The sequence below is a fragment of the Bombus huntii genome, unplaced genomic scaffold, assembly GCF_024542735.1.
Source record: "Bombus huntii isolate Logan2020A unplaced genomic scaffold, iyBomHunt1.1 ctg00000061.1, whole genome shotgun sequence".
Taxonomy (NCBI): domain Eukaryota; kingdom Metazoa; phylum Arthropoda; class Insecta; order Hymenoptera; family Apidae; genus Bombus; species Bombus huntii.
The window spans coordinates 1,158,061-1,173,004 of NW_026099322.1; the positions used below are offsets into that span (position 1 = coordinate 1,158,061).

The 14,944-nt window shown below is 34.3% G+C and overlaps 1 protein-coding gene across 1 annotated transcript; it reads right to left on the reverse strand.

Annotated features, from left to right (window-relative positions):
* Positions 1 to 556: 556 nt before the first annotated feature.
* On the reverse strand, positions 557 to 11,069 carry LOC126876025 (carcinine transporter-like). Its single transcript, XM_050638936.1, has 10 exons — positions 10,939 to 11,069; positions 6,064 to 6,324; positions 5,567 to 5,762; positions 4,960 to 5,237; positions 4,053 to 4,193; positions 3,841 to 3,946; positions 3,005 to 3,108; positions 2,725 to 2,939; positions 2,154 to 2,329; positions 557 to 1,695 (listed from the first exon to the last, which is right to left on the reverse strand). Exons 1-10 carry the CDS (start codon positions 10,992 to 10,994, stop codon positions 1,477 to 1,479), a joined length of 1,752 nt encoding a protein of 583 aa, XP_050494893.1. The 5' UTR covers positions 10,995 to 11,069; the 3' UTR covers positions 557 to 1,476.
* Positions 11,070 to 14,944: the final 3,875 nt, after the last annotated feature.

Below are 14,944 nucleotides of genomic sequence, written 5' to 3' on the forward strand. Positions count from 1 at the left end.
CGTAACTGATGATTCTTCGTATTTGCGAGAAAATAAATTTTGAATATGTTTCGTGAATGTCGTGTGAACACGAGTTGACAAAGCTTCAGAATTTCATTCTCTCGAACGTCGTACGAAAATCTCTCGTTCTATATTTTCAACAGATCCTTTCACATAGTATTATTCTGTACCACTGGTTATTAACCATATTAACTAACCACTGGTTATCACAGTATCAATTACCAGACACCCTGTATAATACAGAATATTACTTCAAATATCCGTATAATGAAGCATTTCATTTTCTATAATTAATTATAATTAAGTTCGGCTGTTAAGGGTTAATACATTGTAACATAAGTGATCGTTATCTCCTAATTATAGGATGGAGTTAGATTAGACGTATAACGATGAACGAGGATCATCGAGCATTAATGTATTTAATTATAGAGATATTTAGCAGTTTATTTTTGTTCGGGGGATTCGTCGATGTGTGTGCAAATAAAAAGTAGAATTGTTTCTTATATTAAGGTTTATGGAAGTTTTATTCGGTGAATCAATCTTATGGACGTGAGTGTATACGCGAATATATACGTGAGTGATGATTATGAATACTATGAATAGGTTTCTTCAGATTGATTGCGTTGTTATTGGCACAACGACGAACACTGATCGTCATACGATGGCACGATTTGCTTACAATATTCTTTCCTTTCTTTTTTTCTTCTTCCTAAACCATAGAAACAGTCAATTAGAGTTATTTTTTTTTTAATGTACGTACAACTCGTTTTAGATAGATAAAAGTCCAGCAGTTGGTGCTGAAGAAATTATAACAATAATTTAAAAAGTCTTCAAGCTTGGATTTTATTAATATTGTACGTTATTTAAAATCGTACAAAAAATATAACGAATAGATAAATAATCGTTAAAAATACGTGGATAATCGTTCAAAAGATATAAAACTGTTTCTTTTCACAAAGAAAAATTATCTAAACGTACTATTTTTTTAAATAAGATTTTGTCCAATATATTCCAGTAAAAAATGTTAAAAACATTAAAGGAATCAAAAATTTAAATCTCCCTAATTTATTATTTACGTAATTAATAAATTACGTAATTATTAATTTACGTAACATTTTCGATATTATTCTACGTAATATCTTTGAATATCAAATTAGCACCAACCGCTGAACGATTCGAACGTGCGTAACGCAAGTGAAAATTAGCATTAAAATTATAAAAGCTCTTAAAAGATAATAATAAAAATTATATAGGAACACGATTTCTAAGCTCGCTCTTTTTAGAATTAAGGCTTACAAATTCTTAAACGTAAACGATAAAAATAAAAATTAATGTAGGAGAATAGAAAAATAATATGTTCCGATTTTTTCTCGTACAAAAATCGTCAGACTGATCCGCTTGTAATATTGTTACTTCTAAAAAAACACGAATCCTCCTTCGTGTTTTTTAATTGAATTATTATTAAAAATCAGATAATTATCGTTCACAGGAGTGATAGTGTTGATGTCCATTGAAGTGTGTCTTATGGTAGCAAGGCAACGACCAGAAATGTTGGTCCCTTCCGAATTCTTCGCCTTGCTTGATAGTCTGAGGAAGATTCTGGCCGACAGTTTCCGGCAAGAACAAAACCAGTGCAGCGCCAAAAAAGGACACCGTGCTGATAATGAGCATTGGAAATCCCTCCCAAATTGCAGCCTAATGAACAAATATTAATTTATATGAGCAAAGGTTAAATACCATGAAAATCTGGTCAAAGTATTTCTCATTTAAAAAGTTTCATTAGAAAGTTTCAACCAATATAGTTTCATATCTTAAGTTATTCCATCATTTTTTATTTTAAATTTCAATTTTTTGATTAAAGATCAGTTAAAGAAAAGCGTTGGTTGCAACTTCCAAAACGGGCTTTCTAGAAAGTGAGAAATATTTTGATCAGATTTTTATAATATTTAACTTCTTCAGGAAACAACTTGTTTTAAGGTAAGAAAAAAACTATTTTACATTATCATGAGAAAATTTACATGAGAGCTTTTTCATAATTTCTAATAGCGCTTATTGTATCTTTTGGAATAAATTAAAGAGAAGTTGAACGTGGATGTGCTTAGCGGTGTTTCAAAAATGTTGTAACAACAATAGTAGTATAAATATTTATTTACCGAGTCAGTGATATATGGCGCCAAAGAGTGTGCAACTATTCCGAAAATATGAATGAAAGATACGCCCTGCGATCTGACTGGCGTGGGCAGAAGTTCTGCTGCATACTGAAGACCAACATTAGCTGCCATGTTCAGACAGAATCGCGACAATATTGACATTACTAATTTCGCGAGCACTGGGGAATAAATTAAAAAATACAAAATTAATCCTGGATACACAATACTTGATTGTAAGTTTAATTAAAAATATAGTCCGATCGAAGCTTAATCAAAATTAAATTAAAATTTCACACAAACTTTAAACTTCTATAAATCTCCAAATTCTAGAAAACCAACATATAGAAAATTATTGCTTCTAAAATGTGCACACCTCTTTCAATTTCGCCACTAAATTAATTCCTAATAATTCCTAAATTCTAGTTCCATCAAAATAATTATTTTCCAAGATTAATACCTTCGAAGTTGCCAAAATTCTTTTACATTCATCATCAACTTAATTTCAGATTTTTCTCAATAATACGTCATTATAATCGTTTTAATTTTACTTTAATAAACAGATCGATATATTTACTGGAATGCAGCATAAGTTCAGCGATACTGAGTACACAGGTCATTGCCATCGTGAGAAATCCGCAGAGTCTACGACCCCATCGGTCGAGCAACAGGGCGAGTAATAACCCAGCTGGAAGTTCTGTGGCACAGGCGATCGAGAACGACACGAACACCGAGCTCTGGATAAGTTTTAATGAATACACGTGATCGTCGAACGAGATCAGGGTAAAACACCTACAAGATTGTATCGGTTATTTATGAAGGTTTTATCGCAACATGAACTCGTATCTTATACTTGCCAGAATGCAACTAGAAGAATAGTGTTTCTCGCCAACCGTGGCGTTTTGAACAGATCGAGCAGCGTCGCTGATTCTTGAATTTTGTCCGGTGCCTCCATGTTACTCTGCAAGAATTTATTTCGAGAATAATTAACGAAAGATATAATACGAGTCGTGCCTTTAGCCCTTACACAGTTCAAAATTCATAACACACTGAAAAGAAATTTTATTTTCATTGTATTCGTCATTAATAGATAGCACGAACAGTGGCACTTTGCATTCTGTTTTATGGAATTAGTCGGCATGGCTTTTGATATCGAGATTTATTAATATAATGGGTGGTTGGTTGATTAAATACTTTTCTGATCCGAAATACAGTCGGGAACAAAACTAAGTGGATTAGTGGAGAAAATGTAAAAATTCATTTCAATCATTTGCTGAACTATCTGCATATTATTAGAAGGAAATATAATAAATAAAACTCAAGTATATGAGGCTGATACTAATTTGATTATACTTTCTTCACATCTATTTCCATTAACTATAGCAGCTTATTTTTATCCCCGATTGTACTTGTAAATTGTAAATATTTTATAATTTCTATATAAATTCCCAGATTTACTTCAAATTTTGTACGAGATCGATATAATACCACAATGGAATCGCGACAGTCAAGTTTCATTTCATATTTCATTTTTCATCGCGTTTCATTTTTAAAACCTGTCTATGCATGTTAAAATACATTCGCGAGTCTGTGTGTTTTCGACGTGAATCAAATATATCTGTCAGCACAGATTCAAGTACTGTACCGTATGATTTCGCGTAAGCTTTCTAGAATTCTATTTGATCGAACTTACAACTAATATATCGTAAATACGCGAGTCTGGATTTCTACGATTGATCCTAGCTATTCTCCGTAGTTTCTCAACAACCTTGTCCATCATCCCGTTGGAAACGTACCAGCTTGAACAGAGCAAATACGAGTGATATGGATCGATAAGTAAATTTGCATAAATCTCAAAGCGCAAGTTGAGAATTCGAATAATCGAACGATTAGGAGTTTACTTACCGGGCGTTCTCGGGAAGAATCCACGGTGTGATAGCGACAGATAACAGCGGTATGGCAGTAACGTAAGTAAAATATCTCCGGTTTGCGATATAATAGGCTATCCATGGTAAAATTGTACTGGCCACTGCGATGTAGTTGTAGGATAATTGTAAGATTATAAATATAATTCCGATTTTAAATTAATCCGTTTACTCTGCAAACGTGAATTTTCCGAGTTTGAGCTGGTCCGTATAACAAAAAGCGCTACATAATACACGTGTTTTGCTTCTAACGTATTTAAACGAATTACGTGTTGAAAATTTTGTGATAATTTTCATTTCGAACGAATATACAGAGTGGTTGGTAACTGATGGTACAAGCGGAAAGGGGGTGATTCTACGCGAAAAAAGAAGTCGAAAATATAGAATAAACGTTTTTCGTTCGAGGCTTTGTTTTCGAGAAAATCGACTTTGAATTTTCGCTCGATACGCGTGCACTTTATCGCGTCTCGTTATAACGGATCTCACTGTAGATCGTTGTCTCGATGGAAGAATTAAAAAAAAAAATTTGTATTCTATATTTTCGACTTCTTTCCGCTTGTACCACCAATTACCAACCACCTTGTATAACTCGATTTAAGAATATCAAGATATAACTATCCTCGACGACATGAAAATCGATGAAACGATCTTTAACAATAACAAAATCAATATATTCATCTCTGGTGGTGGCAAAAGCTCTTGAATCAAGAACTCGAACCGTATAGTTCAATCGAGTACAGCAACGTCAAAATTATCTTCGAGGAACAATTCATCAAAAATTTCTCACGCAACATCATCTTTCACGTAATAGAAACATTGACTTCATACTAACGTTATCTCTCGCGTGACTGAAACATTGGCTTATCGGTCGAACCTCTCGCACTTTCTACTTCGTAGAAGGCTTACCGATAATCAGAGGAATGTTGATACAGTTATCGAACGCCAGTCCAGTGAGAAACCTACAGACGGCGAATGACCAAAAACTATTTGCGCTGGCAGTGAAAATGGAGGCAAAAAGGGCGATACCATTGCAGAACATTAAAGCTGGGATACGACCCTTGTGATCGGCGATCCAACCGACTAGGAAACCACCGATGATGGATCCGCAGAAGAAGATGGCCTGCGCCGTTGATACGAGGTATTCTCGGTCGCATACCCAATCTAGCTAATCACCAAGGTTAAGAGTTAGTCAGCGAAAAACCAGATTCATATTTTTCAGAATATAATTTTAATCCTGCTGCGGTCTTCGAATTTTTATATCTCGATTCTGCTCGCAGTTCGATGAATGAAAGAGTTCTTTATGCTCTGAAAAAAACGTTCGCGTAAAATCGGAACGAGGAATTATCCGTACTAACAATTATCGTCTTATACTTTCTTTAAACTTATGAAATTTACTATAACAAGGTTAGATTAGATCGGAAATGACCCAAAGAACGCAGCAGAAGTGTAAGAATTTCGAAGCATGCGATTCAGACAACGATGTGAATACTTCACCTCAGTTCCTATACTAGGATATGGAATCTGCGTAAAATTATACTCCCATTGAGTACATTTTATCGTTTTGTTTGTTTGGAAGCCCGATGAGCTCAGGCTCTTATCGCTCTTCAACAGCTCTGTGAAGTTTACGTCCTTCCGTTGACATTGTTCGTAATAAGGATAAACGTTCGTCACTGGAATCGCTATCTTAATCCTAAACATCCCATACGATAGATGATTGATCATTTTAATTATTAAAATAAGAACCAAAGTCCAGACAGAGTAATCCAAAAATATCTTGTATCTTATCGTGAAATTTTTCTACAATATTTTCTAATAATTTTCGAAATGTTCGAAAATTCGAGAAATTCCAGAAATCGCGATATCTCGCATATTTTTCACAATATTTTAAAGTCACTTTCTACGAACAATCAAAAATATCGTTCAAAGTTTAAAGGAGCTTTCGTTGCTACGTATATCTCCTTTTCTTTCTTTCCTTCATTATACATACTTACCTCTCTTCTTCGGTGAAATTCGAGTTTACTAATTCGTCTATCCTGCACCAGTGTTCCGTGGGAATAATCGTAATGAAAAATTGCGAGAAATACAGAAACGCGTACGTCGCGCCATAAGGTAGTAACGACAATAACAACAGCCATTGATATCTCCCGTAGTCACCGACATACGGCAGAACATCATCGAAACTTTCCAATCTTGGTCTCAATCGAGTCGCTTCAGTGGGCAATATAGAGTTACTCTTCTCGTCCTTCATTTCGCTGAAACAGAATCCATCCTTGATTTCCAGGCGTAGCAGTATAAAAGTCGTATAACAAAGTTTTCAGTCTTCTAGTCTTTGAAATAAATGTCATTCGGCAGTTCCTTTGATGTTTCACATTCTGTAATTCCAATTACAATGCTCCTTTCCTCTCCCACAAACAGGAAATTATTTTCTGACAGAACGCAGGAACAATCTTACCCGTCATTCACGTTTTCCCCTTCCATAGTTCGAGCAGCAAAGTCTCAATTATGATTTTAGATTTTGAAAGGCAACGGAGATGAAAGAGGAGACCCGATATGCTGATCGAAAGACGTTCGGAAATGAACTGAAAGAACGAGCGAAGTCCGGCAACTGTTCGCTTTGTTTTCGATTCGGTTAAACGTTAAATTAAGCGTAAGTGTTTGCTCGAGTGCCGGCCAATTACTGTGCCGGGAGTCAAGTGAATCGTGACACGCGACTCGTTCAAATTGAATTGCATACGAACCACGCTCGCGAGATCATCTTTAAAAAGGGCTGATTCGGTATACGCGGCGATGTCAACGTGATATCTACATATCTGAGGAAAGTTTCGACGAAAGAAATAGCCTCGAGTGCTGGTTAATGGTGTTCGAGTTATCGTTTGGATATCGATATTATAGATTTGCAAATGAGATAGAAGAACCGAAGGAAAGTTTGTCGACTCTGTCATATTTAATTAAATGCAGGAGAAAAATTGAATGGAATAATTTTCTGATTAATATTGTTTGTTTATTACTCGTAATCCTCTTACCCGGCGACTTAAGGGTGACTTCCGGTTACAGTGCTTAGCTAAACTAAGTTTTCGATCAATATATTGAACTCTATTGGAAAATAACCGAGAAAATTTTAAGCCATCGAAGGCTAAGAATAAATGAAATAATTGAAGGTTTTTCAAACCTGTTTTAACACTAATATCAGGGATATAAGAAGATGGTACTTCTGATGTATCAACGCAATTATTTGATTATTTACCATTCGTTAAAACAGACGGTCTTAGGGACTGAGGTGGTTAATTAGATATTGAAAAATTAAGAGAACGATTTCCAAGTTAAAAGTAAAATAATATATCGATCTTTCGCAAAATTTTTATATCAAATTGTTCATTTTCGTATCAGATAGAGCAAAAGGTTAAACTGATATGTTTACTTGAAAATGGATTCAGGGAAATTAATCATTTGCCAATTAAATTTAAGCGAATACGTGAAACAATATTATCATATGGAATAAACACGGAAACGAAATAGCTGACAGAAGAACCATCGATTTCGAGACATCGATTAGAATGACTAATGTCATTGTCAGGAGCGAGAAAGTGGTCGAGTGCTCGAAATAACTGACCTGTTTGGAAAATACGACAACGAGAAACGTTCGTGTCTACGAGCCATCGTGTCTACATAATAAATACTTGCGTGTGTACGTCTACACAAATGGCGGCATTTTTAAAATAAAAAATAGAGTATATTACCCTTGATCGTCCAAACGAAACAATTGCTTATAATTACAAGACATTTGATACAGTACTTTGAGAAATCAATATGCTACAATTTGTTGAAAACATTTAGCTTGCACATAAATCACATATGAGCCAAACTCACGCGACTGATAACGTTACATTGCACTGAAACTGAGGACTCGATCGATTCTCAAAATTCCAAATACAATCTTTTAAATTAATTTTCACTCGTTATCAAGAATCCAATCAAAATTTCTTTTTCCTAATTTATTAGTAACATTCTTAGGTAGAACTAATAATTATCGCTTCTCTTTCATAAACGATTATCAAAGCGAAAAATTAAATTCAGTCTATAGAAGAAAATGAATACAGAAGTTGAAACCCTTACCTGTCACCAAATGATTCTTCTATGTCTAATTAACGATAGTCTCACGACGTCAAAGTGAAACTCCAAACTGATCGTTTCTCGTTGCTCTTTGTTCAAAATATCGATCACGATTAATCAGGCACTACCAACCACATCCACTAATATCACTGTCAGATCGATTAACAGCAAGTTATGAAATTAGTAATTAAGGGCACCCTCGATCAAACCATTTTTCTCTCTCAACGTCACACTAAATCATGTCAAATGTATCTTTCCGTTCCAAATGTCGTCGACTAACTTCCAACGAACAAAATGTCTCAATACACTAAGTTCGATACCTTCGTGTTCTTTCTGGAGATAACCGAAGAATTTTTCCGTTATTGTAGCATTTTCGTTGCTGCTTCTTAATTTAAAAGTAAAGAAATAAAATTAGTTTGAAAAAGCAATTAAAGTAATTCACGTGGGTTTCTTTGAAGACGGCGGAAAATCGATGATAAAACGAAATAGAAATAGAAATAAAATAAAATAAAATCTGCGATTAAACGAATAATTAATACATGTTATTTTGAAAAGGAAATTGGCGATAAAATAGGCGAAAAACAGTTTCTATTAAAAAGGTTATACGAATAATCAACGCAGTTTGCTTCGAAGCAAAATTAGAATTGGCAATCGAGCGAATGATTGACGATTTATTTGGAAAAGTTAGCGGAATCAATGACTAAACAAGCGAGATTTCGTTAAACACACGATTTCCTTCGTAAAGAAAGAAAAAGTAGATTTGTTGATTACACGAATAATCGCTGCAGTTTATCTCAAAGAAGAAATAGCGCGGATGGTCAAACAGGCGAGAAACAAGGTTTCTCCGGCAAAAGAAAATAAAATAGCTGATCGAGTAAATAGTAAATACAATTTACCTTGAGAAAGAAGCAGACTCGAGCGATCAACACTGTTTCCCTCGAAGAAACGCTAAAATTAATGGTCAAACAATCAAAGTAAGTAATTTTTCTCGAGGATAAAGTAGGATCAGTAGTTAAATCAACAAGATTGGTACAGCTTCCCTTTAAGAGACACTATGATCAATATTTATACAGGCAGTCACGGAATCTCCCTTTCGACTGATCCAATCATTGAGTGAAACGATTGTATTCGATGAAATTTTCCTCGAAGATGAAGCAGAGTCGCAGATCCTTACGTAAACGACCGATCAAGTTTCCACGGCAATAAACCTAAATTCCCTGGCTAATTGAAAATATAAAGGAGACACGACCACATTTCCATTTAAAGAAATGCAATTGTTAGTTAAACAACGATAGGATTTTCTTATTCGAAAAGAGAGGAGAAAAATGTCCGATGTTCACGAAGTCTTGTACAAATATGAAGGGGAAACCGGCTCGCGTATCGCTGATATAGAAGCTTGCTTAGCGAAGACGAACACGATACTCGGTGACACGTGTTTGCCAATAAAAAAGGAGAGAATCGAAGAGAAACGGAACCAAAGGAAGAAACGTTGATTGACAGTGGAACCGGCGAAACTAGAAATAGTTTGGAAAACACGATTTTCCGATCGCGAACATCGAGGACCACGTGCTCGCGTTGCCATTGATCGAACTCCATTTAGGTTTGCGGCAAATCGTCGCAACAGCGACGTTGGTAGAACAGAGACACAGAGTTCTTCTGTCTCACAAAAAGCAAGGTGCATACATATGTATTTCCTTGTTTCTCCAAAGCATAGTGGCGCCACGCCGGAAACCGGTTGTCCGAAGCCAGCCAAAGTTTTCAATGGTGTTGAAATGAATTGTATTGTCGTCTTGTCGCGTACTAAAATTGCGATATATGGACGGTGTTAAAAATTGACGTTGAAACACAACTGATTTTTGCAATTTAAATAACGGATGTATTGAAACGAATTCAGTGGATTTTTCAGGTAAATTTGTCGTTTGTTTTGCCGGGTTTGATCTTGGATCGACTTTAGTATATTTTTCATATTTAATTGAAATGGGGAATTGCGTTATGTTATTTGTTGATACTCTGTAGGTTAGAAATGTTAGCATCGTTATTTTAGAATTAATATTTACAAAAGGCATAAATGTAATTGAATTCTAAAGAGGATTAATTAAGAATGCTCAAGCTTTTTGTGAGATTGGTTTTTTCTTGCAAGCTACCTCTATAAATTAGACCTCTCCTGAAGGGACACGTAGTTTCGTCAACCGGTTTCTTCTAACAAGATTCGTAGAATTAGCTTTTTGCGAAGGGACTGATTTATGAATATTGTTTCTTCTGAAAAGACTGCTTTGTTACCATAAAAAATCAAGGACAGGTTTTCGTAGTTTATATTCACCGAAATATTCACACACACAATAATTTCGAACAGTACGATTAACAAATTACTAGATATGTCTGTACAAATTTCACCTTACGCTCGAAGATACAAGCAAAGCGAAAATTAAATTTCCAAAATCAAATATCAAGAACAGTAAATAACTATATGCAGAATATTCTTCTAGCGAAAGACAGACAGTCTCTACTCACTATGTACATACGAAGAGAAAGATACACACTACATTCCAAACACATGTCCAAACACAGGAATGACCTCGTAACTTACATAACACCACAACTGAAGAAATTACACCATATAACATTGAATGTGACGGATGTAATATGGCACATCAATTATCGAACAAAAAGTTTCATAAAATTCAAATTAAAAGAAATATGGGATCGCGAAACACACAACGGGTGTGCATAAGTTATGTACGTAACTTCCAACTTACACACATGCAATAGGTTTAACCGTTACTGGCGTTGATAATAACAGAAGCACAGTCATGGATCCGTTACCATGTCTAGCGTTGTTTCAACGAGTTTCATTCCCACTTGATTTAGTGTCGCTCCTAACCGCTGGTTCGCGCAACAGAGAAGGATAAAATGAACCGCGACAGATATACAATTACATACTTACGTACTATATGGTTCAAAGTCTATAAATAATATTGTAGACGGTATAATTAGAGGCCTTCTGTACTATTTCCGCACGCAGTAACGTCCTAAACGTATACACGGAAAACTTTAAATCGTAGCACAATTGAAGCCAGAAGAAATTTTAAAGTGAGCTAAAAAATGAAAAACAAGCCGAAGATTCAAGAATAACAGAATTACACTGGAAACTCTATTTGGTGGGGGGAGGGAGGGGGGTGCGTTTGAAAATCGATCGCGTATTACGCGGTAGGTAGTAGTTGACTGATATGATTGGAGTAATAAATGTCATTACGGATTATTTGATATCACTGTAACTTTTTGAATAAAATTCAATGTCAAGATTTATTCATTATCGATACTTATCTTGTTTACAGTAGATTGCAGAATCGAGATATTCTGTTCGTAATTTTTTATGAAAATGTTCTTCGCTTTGATAAAGAATTTTTATTTTTAAAATGATATAAATGTGATATCTCGACGATATAAACGATGCTTTTCTTTATCTGTATATAAACTAAGCAACTTCTAGTTTTATAGATTTTTACACAAAGTTCGTCAAAATCATACGTAAGAAATATTTTCTTTAGATCTTGTACCGATTTACTGAATTACATATAGTAAATCATGCTAATATTTAATAACTAAATATAACTAGATATAAGTAATTATATTAAATAACAAACGGGATCACAATATTGTTTATGGGTACAGAGACCTTAGAAAAATTATGATCGTAGTCACGTAATTACATTGGTTCCTCAAGAATCCTGTCTACCTTGATAGATCATTAAGCAACGTGACTGGAATCGCATTGCGTCGTCGAAGGAAAATTTTTTATCTTTACTTTGTTGTATGAAAATGCTTTCACTGACTGTGTAGAGGTCGGACTGAGGGAAATCTGTGTTCGCTTCTGGTTTCCATAACAGTAGAACGATGGATCTTGAATAATAGATACATTTCTGTTATGTATTATAAACACGTAACTAAAGAGAATTCCATAATATTACCCAAAAACAGTTCATTCAATTTTAATTTCTGACTAGAAGAGACGAGAAATTTGCTAATGGAAAATTTTCATTTTTAAAATGCTTTACATTTATTAATACTCTTTTTTCGAAAACGATACTTATCGTACCATCTAATACTCAAAGATCAAAGCCTATCACAGTTTTCTGTTCCATCTTTCTTAAATGCTTAAAATATTAAACCTAAATTTAATATTTTTTATCATTTTATTAACACGAAATCTGTTATTAATTATTTACTGTAATATCGTGCAAATATTTCAGTCTTCATTTTGCCATACTAATACATAATGATCGTGATCTATCTTGATCATCTATCTTTTCCAAACTGATAATGTATTCCTTCATGGAATTTACCAGTTTCACTTCCTTATTGTTCATTTATCACCTAGTATCGGTAACAGATTATGTTATACGTGTTTCGTCGGCAAAACAAACAGAACTAAAGGATCTAAGAATCGCTCAGTAAGTAACAATGCGATTATGGCTGATTTCAGACAATCTGCGGCATTAAATTTTCTCACGTTGTCTCGTAACGATCGTGATTTTCCTTCTGATCCTTCAGATTAAACGTCCTTGAACATCGTTAACTAAATCATGAATTTATAACGAACCCCATTTTTCATTATTTTTTAACAAGATTCCAAAAGATATGAAAAGTAGACAAAACGGAGAGTTTATCTGAACATAATATTTATCGAATAAATCGAAATTTTATTACACGTATTTAAATATTTAAATAATCTATCATTCGAGTGTGTAATTTGTAATTATAAAATTTTATAATTCGTAAACTCGTAGAAGGCAATTAAAAACTCATGAATACACAAGTGTGTGTCACTTCATGTATGTACTTGTTGTATCGGGTATTTATGACATTCAAATAATAATATCTACATTTAGCTTTCGAAAATTAACTTGCTAATACGAAGCGTATTTACCTTCATATTTTATAATAAACTTAATTATTTCGTTAGCAATGAAACATGTGCGTCTCGCAGAAATGTAAAAAATCGTAGACAAATATAATGTTCCTAGTTTTACTTAACTTCTTAATTTTATTTACAATGATTATTGTAACGAAGTGTCTTGAAGTGGCAATAACTCAAATTTAATCCAAGTTTTACGAACACATAATCAAACTCGAATTTTATTCTTTAAGATATAGTTCATTCGAGTAACTCTGAAACGTAATTAATTAAAGCTTAGAAACGAAAGATTAAAAACATTTAATCCTCAATGGTGTATCTATTCCACTCTATATTAATGTAGTATCGTGGACGAAAGGCCTAAGAAATTCAGTACATTTCATCGAACCTTTTTATTATATCATACGCCGTTTTTCCTTCCCTAACATACTCCAATTGTCTGTTCGATATTGCACTATAAATTATATTTATCGCCTTCAAATCCTTTTTGTCCCAGTCTTCATCGTCTCTTTCGTTCTTCATTCTAGTTGTAACAACCTTGCATTCCTTATATTTGAGAAACATCGTGATTCTTTGCTTCCACATTCCATAATCCTCACCATCGAATATAGGTATCATGATTTCCGATCTCTCCATTTTAATTGATTCTTCTTTTTTTTTCTTTTCTTACTCAAGCGTTCCTACGTGCTCAAAGTATATTTTGTTCCTTTGAAAGTTTTTTTTTCTTTATTGAAAACTCACTCGCAAGATCGTAACCACGCACTAAATATCTTGCAAAACTAGTAACCACGCTCTGCTACCATGTTAAGGAAATTCGAGGATTTGGGAATACAAATAATTGACTATATTTCCCACGCAACAGTTATACATCTATATTACACTCTGAAGAACGTCTTGCACGCACGCTTGTCGCCAATCGACTATCCTAGATTCCTCTAACATCTGGCAACAGTCTTTTGTCTCCACTAAGACCTTGACGCCCTCTGGCCCTTACACACACACTCTCATGTACAGTGTAAATGTATCACTTCCCTAACACAATTATCCCGCGTTAGGTTCAATCAGGTTAGTCCCACGCGAAATTGATCCAACCATGCGAAAACGAGTGTATTCTGATTTCTGTCGCAGATACTTCTGGCTAGTGCACTTCTTTTACGCTTCTCATCGCGACTTCTGACGACTAACGAAGATGTTCGGCATTTTGACACTCTACATGAAGATGATGATAATTGCGGTCTGTGTACCGCCTACCCTTCCTTCTATTCTTCCGTTAAAGACTGGTAAGTTGATACTGATTAATTATGCGATCGAAATCCTATATAATGGCTACAAAAAATATTTGCATCATTATTCTCGTTTCCTAATGAATCGCTGTTTTAATCAAGTTTTATATTGCATCAAATTTCTGTAGTTACACGAAAGTACTAAATTATAGAAAACTTGATATACACGGATTTAATTAATTGATAAATTAGTCAATATATAGGCATTATTATTTCACGTGAAATTTTACAACGTCAAAAACCTAATATTCCTGTACGAGCAGTATTAATCACAAATTGTGAGAATGCCTACTGGTAAGGAAGAAAGATAATATAGAAAACGCAGACTTGTGGAAAGAGAATCCCTGACATTAGACACGAATACGCGATTTCACGAAATATTTTATGGTATATCTAAGATAGAGAATATATATAGAGTACATATAAGTATATATAGAGTAAGAATATATATATAGAGTATATATAAGTACCAAAAATACATCCTAAGACGTGTATGCGATCTACGCTGTATGGGACGTGTTATAAATGGTTTCCGCCACTCAACCGCATTTGAATTTGTGAACA